Below are 16,394 nucleotides of genomic sequence, written 5' to 3' on the forward strand. Positions count from 1 at the left end.
TAAATCAATTTTTGAAAAATAAAAAAAATAAGCTGTTTCATTCCCTTTCCGTTTGTAAATCCATAAATTGGTATTCGATTCCTTGAATTTTCGCGAACTGTGGCTCCATTCCAGGAAACACATTCTGCTCATGAATTCTTACATATTCGTCTCTATCAGGTCTCATGTGTTCGTGGAGGAATCCAAGGGCGTGCATGAACTCGTGTTGAATGGTACCTTTATTCATACAAGCTCTGAATTTCGGGTCTCTGTTTGTGCTGCAGTCTGGAGTTTCAAGTGACATTCGTTGCGCTCCTCCGACCATTCCAAGGCTTGACCAGCAGCCTTGATTGAAACCACCTGTTTGAGGATTGGCACACGTGATCTCAATGAAATTGTCGTGGTATTTCTTGTTCTCTGTATCGTCTTCGAATAAAATGCAACCTTGAATGTATGAAGACACGCTTTGAATCGAGTCAACAACGTAGGATCTCCATCTTTGCGGAAAGTTTTCGTTAAAGCGAAAAGGAACGATAGTCTGTCCATTCGAATTCGTGATATTCCATCGAGGTGCAATCGTGGCAGCGCCTCGAAGATCCATTCTACCGACCGCGGAAAAATCCGTTCTCCAGCTAGCCGCGCTTGTTCTTGTCATTTGCGAGATCTTTTCAACTTGGAAGGGCGTCAAAAACAGATCGTCGTTGATTCTTTGAAGGGGTGTTTCTTTCTTTGGATCAACCATTTCTATCGGGTCTAAAAGGGCGCTCCAGTTTAAAAGTTATGAAAAAACTCACATTTTCTGATTCGTCTGTTCACCATTCTTCTTAATTTGTTCGATCTCTGAGGCTCTTTCTTGACGAAATTGCCCTTGAACTGTCCATACTTTTCTGCTTCCGCCGCAAGAACAAAAACTGCGGCGAACAAGTTCCACATTTTCGTTCTCTTTTCTCAAGAGGAAACTGTTATTTTCACTCTGGAGCAGGGGTTGCTTCTCTTGCTTTTGAGTGAAAAGAAACGCGCGGGTAAATTTGAGGTAGCAATTTTAGAAGGAACGAAACAGGCGGGATGAGCCCCCCGGATCAGGTTATCAGCGCAGAGCTCACTCGGACAGAAATCAGAAAACTAATAGCAGAGTGGTTAATTCGCCGCTTATTACACAAAGCTCATCGCGGCATCAAAGCAGTTGTTGATGAAATCGTATTGAGTAATCAGCATCATGCTTCTCTAGAATGTTTTTTGTCAACCTTGAAAAAAGCAATGCTCATCCTCAGAAAAATGAGATTCCCGCTGGACTCGTACAAGCAGCTCGAAAATAGACTCGAAAAAATTGAAAATAACAAGGATTCCCCATTCAAGAACTTGTGGTTCATTTCAATTACTTCGCCGACTACCTTTCTTAAAACAACAACTTTTTGGTTTCATTATTCTGATGGTTTAAGAAAGTTCAAGGTACACAACTTTAATTAAAGCGAGTTTTTTAGAAAATAAATTAAGATAGCCAAATGCCAAAGAATAGGTACAACTGAAAACGACGCTGATGAAAAGGAAGAAGTTGTCCAAACGGAGTTTCCCATTGAAATCGAGTGCCGAGTTTACAAATGCCCTGCCCGTGCAACAATATTCGTAACTGACCTCAGCTTGATGAGAGGAACCAAGTTCAACGAAAAAGCTTCCAGGCGAGCTTTGATGCAAGCTTACTCGAGAGTCACGATGGAGAACACACAGCACACTTGCTCGCCTCTTTCACTCTCAACAGCTTTGACTTATTCAGTCAGGGATCATTTGATGGCAAGAGATGCCACTCCCATTGAACTGCAAGACGAAATAAACGACATGAAGGACTGCCCGAGACTCAATGAAATAGGAACCGATTTAGAATAAAAGAAAATTTTAGAGTAAAGAAAATTTGAAATCCGAAAAAAGGATTTGACGAGAAAGAATGCAATAGGACTTGCGCACACCGGGAAAAGAAAATAAACAAAGAAATTCAATCAAAATGGTACAGTTCCTGGGCAAAAGCGCAAAAACAAGCTGAAGAGTCGGCGTTGAAAAGAGGTACTCTTCCATGTTTTCAGTTTGGGTCAACACTTCTTAGTTTACGATAGTTCTGCGTCTTTTCTTTCGGGAATACCGTCTGAAGGCTGCCCCATGAGCGGAAGCAACAACTCGAAGAAAATGAAAATCGAAGAAGATGATTCTGATGATCCGGATCTGATCTCCACTTCTGAATTTTTCAGCATCGAGGAAGAAAATCAGGATTCGCAAGAATTCGACTTCGCTTCAGATATTTGGTAAGCCAACCTATTTATGCAAATGTTGATGATGATGATCACAAAGGTCTGAATCGACCAGTTCCACTCCTGCAGCTAACGATACGGAGAAGACGAAAGACCTGCAGACAATGATGGCTGAACTAAACGAATTGCTGCCAAAACGAGAATAACTTTTTCCATGCCACTTGCACAAATATTATTTTCCTTCAATAAATTTTTCTAGAAAAACTTTCGAGAACGAAAGCTCTTTTGACTCTTATCAAGTTGCTTGAAACGTGTGACATCTCTAGATTCTTGAGCAAGTCTGACTTTCGCTTTAAATTTCCCTCATTTTTTGCGAAGATGGGAGTCGTAGAACCGTACATAGAGATTGAAAAGCGTCTGGGAATAATCAGCAATACGCCGTGGGAAGGAATCCCTCATGAAAACATGGTGTTCATCACCAAATACGCGGTAGAAGAGATCGGTTTAGTGCAAAATACAATCTTTTGGTTTTGGTATCCCGATGGTCTCAGAAGGTTCTGGGTCGGTCCAAGCTTTCTCAAATTTATTCCTAAGCAATTTTATAGATTGGCCCTATCCAAGACAACAACCAGCCAGAAAATGTTAAATCAAATGAGTTCCCGATCGGGCTGCAATGCTTCTGCCCGACATGTGCGATCCGAGGAGTAATCTACATCACCGACGTTAATTTGAGAGGAAATAATAAGACTTATGCGAAAACTGGAGACTATTTGAAACCAGCCTATTACGACATCAACCATAAATACAATCTGAGATCGCTTTTCGAGTGTTACTCGCGAGCCAAGGTGTCCAGTGGTCTTCATTCTTGTCAAGCGCTTCCAATCAAAGATGGAGTCACTGCCTTGGTAAGAGATCACATCTTGTCGAAAAAAGAATCGCCTGTAACTATTGAACGGGAACTTGCAAGGATGCAGAACTGCCCAAGGATACTTCAAGCAGGGAGGGATCAGAAATGTATATTCTCATCTGAGTGATAAGGAAATACTGAGGAGTATTTGTTATTCAATATATCCCGGAAAGGCTTTGACGAAAATGAGATTCAGCGAATATTATATTTTCATGAAAATCGGCTCAAGAAACAGAAAGAGAAGGTTGACAAACCAAACATCATTCAAATTGGACCAGGAGTGCAATTTTATCGACCAATGGCGCCACAAAAAGTTTATTACACTAGCGGTTATACTGTAAAGACGGTCGGAGGACTAAACACGGGAATGTCTGGAGGGGTTCCGATGACGAGACCTATCACGTCCAGGGTTCCAAATTTGGCCAAAAATTTTTGAATTTGAGCGAGCGATGAGCACGGAGAATTGGCTAGTGAGTAATAAACCTCGCTTAAGCGTCGCTCAAACCTCGCTCGAGCGGCGCTCAAACCTCGCTCAAAAGTCGCTCAAACGTCGCTCCAAAGTCGCTCGGATCTCGCTCAAACCTCGCTCAGCTATCATATTTTTTTACCTTGAGCGAGCGAGCGACTGAGCGGTTCTCTATGAAAATCAGTTGAGTGAGCGGAGCGTGAGCGATCGCTCGCTCGCTCATCGCTCGCTCACGCTCAGATGTCGCTCAGCGCTCAGCCAGAATTGGAACCCTGATCACGTCACAACCACAGCATTATTCCCTGTCTCTGAATCTCATGGCACCTCCTAAGACACCAATAAGGTCCTCCTGGAAAAAGTAAGCTGAATTATAACAGTTGAGTAGTGGATCAATTCTTCAATCAATTCAAGGAAAACTGAAAGTACGGCTTCGAAATCAGGGAAAGAAGAGGACAAAAGTCCACCTCCCTTTGGTTCAAGGCAGAAGAAAAAGTAAGCAAAATAATGATCTCTTTAACTTGACAAATTAAAGAAAAGCGGAAAAAGCACGGACTAGATGGCCCTGTAAAGAAGATGAAAATTGGACACCAACGAATCGAATCCATCGAACGAGAAGCACCATCGTAGACGTCAAACAGGAACCAATTGATGAGACAACACAATCTACGGTATCAGAAAACCCACGCCGTCGAAGTCTCCGGAGTGCTTTTCGAAAACCGAAAAAAGCCATAGTCGATGATAAAGATAATGATGATGAGGTAGAAGAAGATGACGATGAGAATAACGATGAGGATGACGATGTTATTCTTGTTGAAAGTGATGTTCCATTCAGGTTTTCTTTCTCATTTTTATGCTGGTAAAATTGTTTTTAGCGATATTGCTTCTTCTTTGAAGACTCCTGTTCAAAACCAAAAGAATAAATCCGAACTTGTTAAAGAGCCACTGCCTTTGTCGGACGAAGATTCAATCAGTGACAGTTTGATTTACAACAGAACGCAAGATTGGATAAACACGCAAAACCCAAAGCTGTCACCAGAGAAAACTGCCACAGAAAGCGAGGACCCACCAGAAAAAGTCACACCAAAATTCGAGTAAGGTCAAATATTGCTTTCGAAAAACTATGAGTAACTTTTAAGTTCAACTTGGCGGAGCTCGGAAATTCACGAAGTTATTCACAATTTGAAGAAAAAACACTTCGAAAGGAAAAGAAGCCAAAATGTGGGCACTGGTGAGCTTCTACAGGAGGGATCAGCGATACAGCCAGATTCCGCAGTTCACAAGCTTCAAATCGAGGGTGCCAAGCGAAATCTATTGGACGACCGGGTGTTCTGCTCTGACATTTTCACTGAAGAAGAGATGAAGGGACGCAGGCCAACAGTTAGGAAAGCTCGATCGGTAATACATCCAACTAAATCCTGTTATTTATAAGTTTAAGGATTTCGCTGGAATAGAAAGAGTGAAGCGAAATCTTCTGAATGACAAAAACTTCTCCGACATTTACAAGCCTGAAGAGACAACTCCAGTGACCTCTGAGAAGTAAGCGAACTTCAAGTTCTGGAGGAATATAGAATTCTTAGGGCAGCTGACGAGGCAGAGACAAAGCTTTTGCCAGTATCTCTGAGAGAATCGGATATAAGTTCATCTACTCATCGACGGAGAAAACCAAGAATAATTACACCTCGAAAGAAGGATCCAAAAGACGATGTTGAGAAATCAGAAGATGCTCAAGATCCCGCGGTCGAAAGAAAGCCGAAAGGACGAAGTCGTCGAGTTGTGAAAAGCGCAGCAAGAATCCGGGAGAGTTTCAACCAGGGTCTTCAACAAACGAAGCTTCAGAAGCCGAACGATGAAACGAAGAAAGAGATCTTGACTTGGATTTCGAAATTGGGATGGGCCAGGAATTGGTGCGACGATGTCATCAAAGTTTTGGGAGGTAAGAATCCTGATCTCACATTTTTTACAAAAAAAATAAGAAATGAAAACGGCTCTGAAGAGTTTCCAACCCGCCAACTCCGATTCAAGTGACACTGAAATCGAAGAAAATAAAGCTGAAGGATTGGAGAAAAGCGACTTAGAAAACATGATGGACGAGTTTGATTCATTCTTGCAGACCTGATACTTTTCAATGCCGTGTTCTCTGTCACAAAATAAATTTTCGTTCAGAAACTCTATCTACTTGAGCCCTGCAAGATGTTCTTATAAACCTGCACGAAAGAAAAAAACACTTCTCAAATCAAGTTCTTTCTGAAAACGAAAGAAAATGACTTGCGAAAAGAGATTGAAGTAGGCAGAGTCGACAATTGTTTATTTACTTGGACTTCTTGGCCTTGAGCTTTCGGACGTAGAACTCGAGTTCTTTGCCTTCGAGGATGTAGCCGTCGCATCGGCCGCACTGTCCAGGTCGGGAGGAGACTCGGGCGAGGAGTCGACCTGAATGCGTTTTACAACGGCGCTAGAATTCGGTGTCTTACCTTGTCCGAACTGCTCGGAGAGGTTGGGGTTAACTTCAGCCTGCTTCTGTCGCTCGGTGAATTTGACCTGGGTGCTCTTGGATCGCTTGGAGATGTCGAGAGCGGCTTCTTCTTCGGCGGAGAGCTTGGCGTTCTTCTTTCGGCCAAGGGGAGTGGCATAGTGCGACTCGTACCACTAAATGACACAAGTCAGGCGCGGGACAAAACTTTTACAATTCATATCCCGCCAGTCGAGCGACTGGGGGAGTCTGATTTTCATCCAAAGAAGCACCGTACTCAGTGTTTAGCATTTGTTCAATGAGTGGCACAAGCGTTCTACCTGTCGGAATGGAGCGCAATCGACGGTGACGATGGCGCCCTTGACGAGGGTCTTGGTTCGGACCAACTCGTTGTTCGAGGCGTTGTAGACAACGTCGATGATTCGGCACTTTCGGGATACGGCCTCGGTAGCCCAGGAGAACGATCCCTAGAATGGAGGATGAGGGAAGGCTCGAAGAGTTATGAATTTACCTGGTCGAGTCGAAGTGCTCGGTACTTGGTGTTTCCACCTCGAGTTCGGACGTTATGAACTCGCTCAGGCTTGAGGGAGGTCATGGCCTGTGGCCGGGCCTTCAAGAAAGCTCGCTTCTTTCGGGTAATTGGCCGCTTGCCGCCGGTGGCACGGCGCTTGTGCATTGAGTCACGACTGACGCCCATTTCGAACTGAAAAAAGTAAAATTAAGAATCATTTTTTACGAAAATAGAACGATACTTTATAAAATATAAAATAAAGAAACAGTTTTTTCGAAGTCCGAGGTTAAGAAAACCAGTGAATGAAAATTTTCATTTGCGAAAAAGGCACTTGCAAAGTTTTAAGCGAAGTTTGTGGATATATGTTTTGAAAAGTGGTGCTAGAATGAAGCTAGGCGAAGGTCTTTGAGAAATTCTAGTAGTGCTTTGATTTGATTCCGAAAAGGTTGAACGTCGTATTCTGGCGAGGAACAGTCGCCCCTCTGTGCCTGCGTATGCTCGTTTGGCTGTGAAGGGGGACATTTCGCCAGTGCGCATTTTGGACGAGATCGGACATGTTCTTCCTTGAGGCGAGAGCGCTATTTTCAGTTCCAAATGCGCTGCGTTTCGGCGGATCCCGCGGTCCGAGTGGCTCCGGGAAATTCGAATTTTTATTCTTGTCGATCGCGGGAAGGGAGGTTTTCGAACTCGAATTCGTCGAATTGCTTGAAATTGAACCACCGGTTGATCCTTGATTTCTCATTTTGCTCCACGAGTTTGAGCGTTGAAAGAGCGCAGGTTCTTCGTGGCGTCGTTTTTCGCGAAAATCGTCGGTCAATCTGTTGCGCCGCGTTTTCGGCTTGTTGAAGCGAAAGAAGCCGTCGAAGATGACGAAGTTGTTGATTTGCGGAACGCTGCCGACAAGCGAGTAGTGCTTGCGGAGGAAACTTCTGAACTTGGAGCTGGGCCGATCGATAGCGAGTTGCGCTGGATGAAGAGACAAATCCTGCAGCATGAATTCGAAAAGCCGACGGCCGCAGCCTTGACGCTGGTGAGATTCGACGACGAAGAAGTCTAGCACGCAGACAGGACGGGTTTCTGACTGGTTGCCGTTACGGTCCATGATGAAAAGCGGCTAAAATGAATGGTTGGCTCTCAGAATTATTTTGCTTTTGAAATTACCTTGTAACCGAGTTTGATAAAACCGAGGACGAGATTCTCTTGTCTCAAAATGTAAATCGACTGTTGATCTCCAGCCGTCATTTGAAGAAAACTCGTGATGGACGACCCAAGACCTTGAGCGTCCGCTGATTTCTTTCCCAGACGATCTGAAATTTACTTTACCAAATGACTAGCAAAAGACTGTCTCACCAATGATAAGCTGAATCTTCTCGGCCTTGGTGTACTGGATTGTTGTATTTCTTCTCTCGTAAGCGGAATGGTACCTCCTCGGCATTGAATAGTTCAAACGGGTTATTTCTTCTTGTCGAAAAGGCGTGATTTCTCGGGGAAGAACATCCAAAACGTCGAAACCCAACTCCATTTTCGAACTCCAAATTCGATTATTTTCCGTCTAGAAATCAAAGACTGTAATTATTTGTCCATCTAAGAAACTGTCTCATACAGGAATTCTGCTCTGAGATCGACAAGAGGATTTTAGATAAAAAGAAGTCGAGTAAATGAAACAGTAAGAAAATTTAACGAATCATGAATTACACATGTGATTAATTAAATTAAATGAAATTTACAGTAACTAGAACTCATTCGTATTATGAAGATTTGAGCATTTTTTTACAAACTAAAAAGGTTCCCCGAGAGAAAAACTACGAAAAGACCCATCAAGCAATTTTTGGCACCTCCTCGTCTTCTGAAAAGATCTCTAATCGTCCGTAAATGACTCTAGAACGTTTCTAGCACCGTCAGGTGTTCGTAAATTCTCTGGAAATCTTTCTAAACGTGGTAAAGTTGATTGGGTCTTACGATTGGGCGCAAAGCTAAAGCAGTGACGCGCTCGGCCAATCACACGCGGAGAAGCACCCACGCGCGACGCATTTCGCGACGCAAATTTCTCGAAACGCGCTGATCTCCGGAAAATCAGATATTCTGATACCTTCTCTGCTCTAGAAAAATGACTTTCTGAAGAGGAAAATCGCGTTTCGTTTAAAATGCCAAAAAGTGAAAAATCTAGTTTTTAAAATTTATTTATTTTTGAACTCTCTGTCTTTTTCTGTTTATTTAATTTATTATGTCCCAAAGGAAGGATAAAAACCGTTCGTTTCATGAAAATTTGCTCGCAGTTGGGATTCGTCAAAAAATTATTATTTTCTGAAGGAAGTCACGTGTTTAATTCTGTATCACTACAATCTGACGATTTTAACATTGAAAATGGCCAGTGAGAGAGAATCGGAGATACCGGTTGATACGATATAAAAGCGGGAGAGTGGAATGTTTCTAGATGAAAAAATGAAAATTCAAATTGGCGATTTAGTCAAATGAAATCGAGTTCGACAAATTTGCTCTTCACTTGAGCTTTTTCGAGAAAAAAATGCCCTTTCGTCAAACTTCGAACCTTCCGATAAAACCCGTCAAAAGATCGGAAGGAGAGCTGACCGCGATCTTACAATTTATAAGAGAGAAGGAAGAGTTCGGGCAGTGGCGGAAAGTTGAGCTGGAAAAGATCGTCAACGAATGTCGCGAAAAGTGGAAAGAGCGAGATTTGCCGGGAGAATGCGAATTCGAGTTTCAGGAGTTTTTTCTTCACGGAAAAGCGACGCAAATGGTCAGGTGTAGTCAAGAACAGTGCAGGGACAGAGAAGCTGTTTTGGATTTGAGGGGGAATGGAAGTTGGTACGACTTGAGGCCCATTTCCAGACATTTGAGGACTTGTCAAGTTAACAGCTTCAATCAGTAAGTTTTCGAGTCTTGAAGGGGAGATGTTCTTTCTCAGAATTTTCTTTCTGAGGGAAATCGTCGTAGATAACGGAATTACGCGTTACTTCATTCGGAAATTTTAGTTTCACTGATTTTTTCGATCCCTTTTTGACAGTTTTGTAAAAATAGAAATTCGCGAAAAGCAGATTACTCAAAATTGGATATGTTTTCTTCTGAGTGAGTATTTTAATTTTTTTTTTGATGATCTTCTTCTTTGATTTTTGTGATTTTGTTATTTGATTGAAAAATTTTCGAAGATTCAAATTTGATTCCAGCACCGTTTATATTATTTTCTTGAGTTTTTATCCGTTTTTACAGTCAACTGCAAGTGACCTTCGAAGTTGCGTTTAATTTGGACACGGTTTACAACTTGGACTTGTTCCAGAAAGGCTGGTATAAGATCAAGATCATTCCAATCAACGAAAAATGCGTCGAATGCATGAGACATCCCAGTGGCGCCCAGGAGAAAAACGCCGAATTCTCCCCTTGTTACATTCGTTATCGAAGAGAAGAGCGCAAAATTGGTAAAGAACGGGCTGGTAGAATTGATTGAAATTTCTGTTTAGCGGAGAACTGGTTATTTCGAATCCACCGGTTGGTTTCGTCGAAGCCTATTTTGGGCGATAATCCGCTCGAAATCGAGGCTGAATTTTCAATCGAACTCTGGTTTGGCGAAGACGACGGTGAGGAAGGTAGACTAGTTGCAGTGGAGACTGATTCGAGTACACTAGAATCACTTCGCTTTTCATTTTTTTTTATTTAAAATGATCAATTAAAATAGTTTGAAATTGATTTTTTTTTTGAAAAAATAAAAATTAAAATTTTTGAATTTCATTTCTACGGTGCCTTCATTTCTAATTACAAGAAAACCCAAACTGCAAAACTTGAAATTTCGCCATTTTTTCTGGTTCAGAAGCAGTTTCCACGCGCCGCCTGAATCTGGTCTTGAAGCCTACCCTTCACGACGTCTGCAATGTAACTTTCGATTATGGCTTTATGTTGAGTACGAGACTGGCTGTTCATGGAGCAATTACTATAATCAACCAGGTAGCTCCATTTACATTTAGTTTGTTTAGTCATCTTTCATTCCATCTTAGAAAAGTGACAGAGTCAGAAATTCGTTTCCATTAATTTCGGTAGTATTTTTATCAAATTCCTTTCCGTCGGAAAGTTTCCGAGTTGCTGAATGCTAAATTAAAATTCCAACTGAAGGATTTTCCTGGAATTTTTTTTTGCAGAAGAAAACGATCTCGTTCAGTCGTTTTCTTAGGTCTCGAGTGGGCACTTACTATGGGGTTTTATGGGGCTGAGGCTGTGTTTGATTCGTGCAGGCACCAAATATTATCTTACTGGCTGACAGCCTCCATATTGCCCATAGAAATATGCCCACCCTAATTGTTATATAGTGAAAAATTTTTCAGAAAAACCTTCTTCAAATGCTAAATTTCTAGCCTTACAGTCGAGAACTGATAGTGGACGAAGAACCAAATCGTCTGGAAAAAGCGCTTCTGAATCGAGCCGAAATCGAAAACAGCGAAATGAACGAAGAACAACTTTTTTCATTTATTTGCTCGGGACAGCTGAGGATCATCCGGCAGCTCCATCGGACAATCAAAGGTTCTTATTTCTCTAAAAATGATGATTAAGTTTTCTTTTCAAGCACTGAAAGAAGCTACGCGGCTGGCCCAGCGCGTGAGCGACAAAAATCCGCCGAAAATCGAAAGCGAAGAAGAAATCCTAGCCGACGACAAAAAGTATTTAGACAACGTCGTCGACAAAACCGCAAAACTGCCAAAGAAGCCAAATGAAAACGCATCTCTTCAGGAGAAAAAAGCTTATTCCGATCAACAGGAGAAAATTCGAGCTGACATCATCAATCAAGTAAGTTAAAAAAGCGCCCTTTTGAAGGGTTAACGCTCTTTAGATTCAAGTAAATCTGGCGAAAAGCAGCTCGAAAGTGATGAATGTGTGGAAGGACTTTCTCGATGTTTATTTAAAAGACAGGAGTTGGAAGAGAGAGCTTTCGGTGAAAAATCGTGGCCTGAGAATGGAAAGATATCTCGGCGGCGCGCTATCGTTTATGAACATCGTCAAGCTCAGCAAAAATAAACACACGCGTAAGATTTATTAATTAAAAAAAAAGCAATGGATAATTATTTTATACTTTCAGTGGAGTATTACGACCAGCTACGGGATAAAATGCTGGCTTCGACGTTCTGGGCGCATTTGCCGCGTCCGCCCGTTTTGGTTCAAGAAACGGACGGATTCAATTCAGACTTGCCGATCATTATTCGAGATTGTTACGAAAAAGACCCTTCAGTTGGAACGACGCCGGTTTCGATGGAAGACTTGGTTATTAACGACGTTTTTGATCACAGCAAAGTGAATTACGACGTCGTGGACAAGTTTATTTCGAGCAGGAGGAATCCAAACGACGTAGAATTTGAAAAAGAAGAATTACGAATCGCCCATTTGTCGACTTTTGAACCGAGGAATCATTCCTTTATTGCCCAGAGACAGAAAAACATAAGAGACATAAATGTTCAAGGTACGAAATCGACGAAAATCTATCCAATGTCTCCAGATGTCTAAAAGATGTCAAGAATGATCTAAAAATGACTAAATATTGCATGAAAATTTCAGGATGTAGGGCGCGTAGGGTCTGCATGCAGACCCCGGGTCTGCAAAATGCAGACCGCGGGTCTGCACATGAAAAAAATTTATCAGAATTTTACATTAAACAGGCGCTTTGGTGCGCTTCGCGCTTGATCTTAGAGAAAACTTCATCTTTGAACATTTCTAAATCAAAACGGGCCAAACGAGCCAAAATTTTGTTCGTCAATGCAGACTCCGGGTCTGCATTTGCAGACCCCGGGTCTGGCAGACCCTACGCGCCCGACATCCAAATTTCATTAGATTTCTTCAGATGTCTATAGATGTCCAGAGATGTCGATTTACCCTGATTTAGGTGAATTTATCCGTCCAGTCAGCAACGTTCTCGCTGCAAAAGAATCGCATCTGATAATCATGCTCCACGGCCTTGAAGGAAACTCAAACGACCTCCGACTCTGGAAAACCAGCATTGAGCAGCTGTATCCTTTGGCCCACTTTGAGTACCTTCTCTGCCAGTCGAATCACAATCTAACGCAAGAGACTTTCGAAGAACAGGGCAAACGAATCACCGAAGAAGTGTCCGAATTCCTCCTGGCCAAGGAAGTGCTGCCGCAGAAGATCTCCTGGGTCGGGCACAGCATGGGCGCTTTACTCGTCAGAATCGCTGCCAATTCCGCCAAATTGGAACCCTTTCAGCCGCTTTTTGAAGATTTCGTTTCTCTCTGCGGCCCACACACGGGACTGTACTACATGGACTCGGCCGTCGTCGGAGCTGGTCTCTGGCTTTATGAAAAGTGGAAGAAGGCGGCCAGTCTCAAGCAATTAGCTCTCAGAGGTAATTTTAGATCATAAATTAATAAAATAATTACATTTGTTCAGACGCTAGCCAAGTCTCCGAAACATCAATTTTCAAAATGGCTTCAAACTGCCCGTTGAGCGTTTTCAAGCGCGTTTTACTCGTCAGCGCGGCAGGAGATCGCTACGTTTCGCCCCACAGCGCGCGAATCGACACTCCCAAATCCGCCTTTCTCGACAAAGTGGCCGGCCCGTCGAATATTCTTCTGACGGAAACGCTGCAAAAGAAACTGGAAGTCAACAAAACGATTGTTGAGCGATACCACGTCTTTCACCAAAATCTACCTCAAGGTAAATTCATTCCTCCTTATCACCTGAAGCTTTTTTTGTTCAGATACGGCGACGAAAGTAATCGGTCGCGCCGCGCACATAGCTGTTCTAGACTCTCAAGTATTCATTTCTGCATTTCTCGTCGCTTCACGCGCCTTCAACTCTGGCCACGGCAAAAACGCTTTATAACGTCAAATTTTTTAATCTGTATTTTTCTACTTATCAAACTTCTTTATTTCTATCTAATAAACCTAATCCACCATTTTCATTCAATTCTCCATTGAAAATATTCTTCTTTTCAAATTCCAAAAGTTCCTAATTCAATTTCTCTCTTCGTCTTTTTTAATGTCAAATAGAGTTCTTTTAATTCAATCAAACTTTAAACCTAATCCTAAACAACCAAACATGATCAAAGGAAGCATGTATTTATTACAGTGACGCGCTTTTTTTAAGGTTGGGCAAGTTATTTCACCCACTTTTTGCCTTTAAACCCTGGAACACCATACATATTTGGAATCAGCAGGAGATTTTAAGAACTTTGACCGTTTTAGTTTCCAAAATTTCCACTTCCGGTCCGATTCTAGAGCCGGAAGTTGACGAAATTTTTGAGTTTGGGCAACTTATGACCTATCAAATTGATGCTCAGAAAATTTTGAGTAAACTCATCTTAAAATCATTCAAAAAAACCGTCCCAACCGCAGTCAAACCGACCGGCAAAACTAGGAAAAAAGGCATAAATTTCTGATTTTTCTTTCAGTTTTTAGCGGTTGATTTGACCGCGGTCGGCATCGATTCTTCTCTCAGATGATAGGAAATCTTCTGAGAATCAATTTGATAGGTCACAAGTTGGCCAAATTCAAAAATTTCGTCAACTTCCGGCTCTAGAATCGGACCGGAAGTGGAAATTTTGGAAATTAAAACGGTCAAAGTTCTTAAAGTTTCCTGCTGATTCCGAATATGTATGGTGTTCCAGGGTTTAAAATTAAGAAGTGGGTGAAATAACTTGCCCAACCTTAAAAAAAGCGCGTCAGTATTATTATCAGTACTTTATTTTTTAATTCCAGTTACACAAACTTACAACGCCAACTTCACTCATCAAAAACAGGAAGAAAAAGTTAACTTCTGAAATTTTTAATAAACAAAATGAAACTCACCATTTTGATCAACACGTAATCAAACCAAAATATTATTATTCCTCCATTTTCACGAGAAAATTTAAGAAATGAGAGTCAAGATAAAAGGATGAGAAATTGCTTTTTATTCTTTCTTTCGTTGGTGAGCTCGGTACCGGAGGTTTTCTACAAGCTTTTTCACCAAACTTCGTTGACTCAATGTACTTTCTACGAAGATCAGTCTTTTAATTCTATCGTCGAATATCTGGGTACTGCGAAAATACAATAGTTAAATATTTATCTTGAGTTCAGCTGCGCCTCGACCTCCACCAGGATGTTCCTCAAAAGGGTCAACAACGACAACGATCATTACTCCAACAGGGCTACATAACCATTTGAAAGAAGCTTCCAAGACGAAATGCACGCTCGTCATGTTTTTCTCATCCAGTTGTCATTTTAGGTGAGCAAAGTTTTATTAGAAATGGATGAATACAGAATTGAGTTAAACGTTTTGGCTTTCAATTTGATACTATTCCCCATCCGGTTCAGGATTTTGTAAGTCTCTTTGCGGCGGAGTTTCGCCAGGAAATAAATTCGGCAAAAACTGTCTGAGCTTTTCGGGGTCTTCTTTGACTGCTGGCCCGCCGAAAAAGATGAAAAGGTCCTCCATATTGTCCAATTTGTACATGATCAGAGCAGAGTTCCAAAAAACGCAAAATTCTCGCGTGCGCGTGCGTGCGCGTGCGGAGAAATTTAGAATTTCGCGTGCGCGTGCGTGCGCGTGCGGAGACGACTTTCGAACACGCGTGCACACGCGTGCGCACGCGTGCGTGATCGTGCGCGTGCGCAAAAAGGGATAAAATTGCCAAATCTGACCAATTTTTGGCATCTCTAATTTTATGCATTGAAATTGACTCTAGAAATTTTTTCGGCATAAATAACATAAAAACGCCAAATTTTCTAGGATTTCGAGCACGCGCACGATCACGCACGCGTGCGCAATCTCAATCTTCGCGTGCGCGTGCGTGCGCGTGCGCACAAATTTTCAAAATCTGCGTGCGAGTGCGTGCGCGTGCGCACGCACGCAAACACGCGCACGCGTGCGCACGGACGCACGCGTGTTTTGGAACTCTGGATCAGAGAGTCGTTCCTAAGAATATATATTTTTCCGCGAAGAATTTTAAGCAACTAGAGGGACCCCACTGTACATGCATGCTTTGAAAATTTCCGCTCGGACGACAGGAATCTTTTCTGGATGAATTGGCATAACTTCGATCTGGGTTTCTAAAGCAGCGTCAATGGTTTATCCCATTTCTCAAAACCCGAGCCTGTCATCATCGTCTTTCGCTTTATATTATTGACCACAGTATCGACATAAGTAAAGCCTTCTCCTTTTTGAATGGATTCATAAAACTCTTCTGGCGTCTCCATCTTTTTTCAATTTTTTTGAACTTCCCGTATTTTCGAAAATTCGATGACAACTACCATTTGTTCTAGAAATACTCAGTTACTCTTTTCAGTATGCGACTGTCTCCAATTTACAACCGCGTTGCGATCGGCTATCCAAATGGTCTCCTGATCGCTGGGGTCGAGATAGAGCGAAGCTGGGTGGCTGAGCTGAGTCCTGGTCCAGCGGAATTCGGTGTTTTAGGCACACCGACTGTTATCTTGTTCCAGGGAAGGAAAGAAATAGCGAGATACAACAACTCGGACCCCAATTTCCAGCAGTTCAACAACTGGCTCCACAAGCACTCTAAACTGCCTCTTTACGAAATCAAGGAAGAAGAACTCAAGGAAGATTCAATTCCTTCTGAGCCGATTCCGACCGAGCTGACGAAGCCCTTTCCATACGGTGTTTGGATAAGCTACCTCTCACTAGCGCTCGTGATTTTTGTGAGGAAATGCTTTCCGCAAACTGTGTGAAAAAAGAAGCATCTTCAAAAATCGAATGTGTCAAATCGTGTTTCGTTCGTTTTCGTCATTTTTGTAAATAAAACTCGCTGTGAACATAAAATACTGAAAGAATCGAAAATTTAATAGTCATTTTTGAAGAGAATTTGAAAG

The 16,394-nt window shown here is 42.2% G+C and overlaps 7 protein-coding genes and 1 long non-coding RNA gene across 10 annotated transcripts; 4 read left to right on the forward strand and 4 right to left on the reverse strand.

The window, feature by feature from the left end:
- Nucleotides 1–37: 37 nt before the first annotated feature.
- LOC145698133 (zinc metalloproteinase nas-13-like) lies at nt 38–969 on the reverse strand. The gene is made up of 2 exons (XM_081775338.1): nt 774–969; nt 38–732 (listed from the first exon to the last, which is right to left on the reverse strand). The coding sequence occupies exons 1-2, from the start codon at nt 910–912 to the stop codon at nt 38–40; spliced, it is 834 nt and encodes a 277-aa protein (XP_081631464.1). The 5' UTR covers nt 913–969.
- Nucleotides 970–2,091: 1,122 nt separating this feature from the next.
- On the forward strand, nt 2,092–2,441 carry LOC145700492 (uncharacterized). Its single transcript, XR_014134213.1, has 2 exons — nt 2,092–2,270; nt 2,317–2,441. It is a non-coding gene; the product is annotated as an uncharacterized LOC145700492 (long non-coding RNA).
- A 153-nt stretch (nt 2,442–2,594) lies between these two features.
- LOC145698134 (uncharacterized) lies at nt 2,595–3,250 on the forward strand. Its single transcript, XM_081775339.1, has 2 exons — nt 2,595–2,777; nt 2,822–3,250. The coding sequence occupies exons 1-2, from the start codon at nt 2,595–2,597 to the stop codon at nt 3,248–3,250; spliced, it is 612 nt and encodes a 203-aa protein (XP_081631465.1).
- Nucleotides 3,251–3,859: 609 nt separating this feature from the next.
- LOC145699346 (uncharacterized) lies at nt 3,860–5,749 on the forward strand. Its single transcript, XM_081776613.1, has 8 exons — nt 3,860–3,947; nt 4,001–4,081; nt 4,122–4,421; nt 4,462–4,680; nt 4,726–4,984; nt 5,025–5,125; nt 5,167–5,522; nt 5,563–5,749. The coding sequence occupies exons 1-8, from the start codon at nt 3,907–3,909 to the stop codon at nt 5,703–5,705; spliced, it is 1,500 nt and encodes a 499-aa protein (XP_081632739.1). The 5' UTR covers nt 3,860–3,906; the 3' UTR covers nt 5,706–5,749.
- A 118-nt stretch (nt 5,750–5,867) lies between these two features.
- LOC145699349 (small ribosomal subunit protein eS8-like) lies at nt 5,868–6,789 on the reverse strand. The gene is made up of 4 exons (XM_081776617.1): nt 6,571–6,789; nt 6,380–6,526; nt 6,061–6,235; nt 5,868–6,019 (listed from the first exon to the last, which is right to left on the reverse strand). The coding sequence occupies exons 1-4, from the start codon at nt 6,754–6,756 to the stop codon at nt 5,898–5,900; spliced, it is 630 nt and encodes a 209-aa protein (XP_081632743.1). The 5' UTR covers nt 6,757–6,789; the 3' UTR covers nt 5,868–5,897.
- LOC145699348 (alpha-tubulin N-acetyltransferase 1-like) lies at nt 6,686–8,143 on the reverse strand. The gene is made up of 3 exons (XM_081776616.1): nt 7,921–8,143; nt 7,732–7,877; nt 6,686–7,684 (listed from the first exon to the last, which is right to left on the reverse strand). Exons 1-3 carry the CDS (start codon nt 8,090–8,092, stop codon nt 6,986–6,988), a joined length of 1,017 nt encoding a protein of 338 aa, XP_081632742.1. The 5' UTR covers nt 8,093–8,143; the 3' UTR covers nt 6,686–6,985.
- Nucleotides 8,144–8,273: 130 nt separating this feature from the next.
- LOC145699345 (uncharacterized) lies at nt 8,274–16,360 on the forward strand. Of its 3 annotated transcripts, none has more exons than XM_081776611.1 (13): nt 8,274–9,456; nt 9,799–10,004; nt 10,047–10,163; nt 10,394–10,527; nt 10,932–11,097; nt 11,141–11,361; nt 11,405–11,597; nt 11,651–12,028; nt 12,449–12,928; nt 12,973–13,239; nt 13,283–14,599; nt 14,643–14,790; nt 15,851–16,360. In XM_081776611.1, the coding sequence occupies exons 1-11, from the start codon at nt 9,095–9,097 to the stop codon at nt 13,405–13,407; spliced, it is 2,649 nt and encodes an 882-aa protein (XP_081632737.1). In that variant the 5' UTR covers nt 8,274–9,094; the 3' UTR covers nt 13,408–14,599; nt 14,643–14,790; nt 15,851–16,360. The 3 variants fall into 3 exon arrangements, with proteins under 3 accessions (XP_081632737.1, XP_081632736.1, XP_081632738.1); XM_081776610.1 differs by having other exon boundaries at nt 8,275–9,456; nt 10,047–10,172; XM_081776612.1 differs by lacking the exon at nt 8,274–9,456 and adding an exon at nt 9,529–9,657 and having other exon boundaries at nt 10,047–10,172; nt 15,851–16,359.
- LOC145699350 (uncharacterized) lies at nt 14,722–15,771 on the reverse strand. The gene is made up of 4 exons (XM_081776618.1): nt 15,659–15,771; nt 15,539–15,599; nt 15,465–15,480; nt 14,722–15,018 (listed from the first exon to the last, which is right to left on the reverse strand). Exons 1-4 carry the CDS (start codon nt 15,759–15,761, stop codon nt 14,860–14,862), a joined length of 339 nt encoding a protein of 112 aa, XP_081632744.1. The 5' UTR covers nt 15,762–15,771; the 3' UTR covers nt 14,722–14,859.
- Nucleotides 16,361–16,394: the final 34 nt, after the last annotated feature.

The sequence above is a fragment of the Oikopleura dioica genome, chromosome 2 (assembly GCF_907165135.1).
Source record: "Oikopleura dioica chromosome 2, OKI2018_I68_1.0, whole genome shotgun sequence".
NCBI classification, from domain to species: Eukaryota; Metazoa; Chordata; class Appendicularia; order Copelata; family Oikopleuridae; genus Oikopleura; species Oikopleura dioica.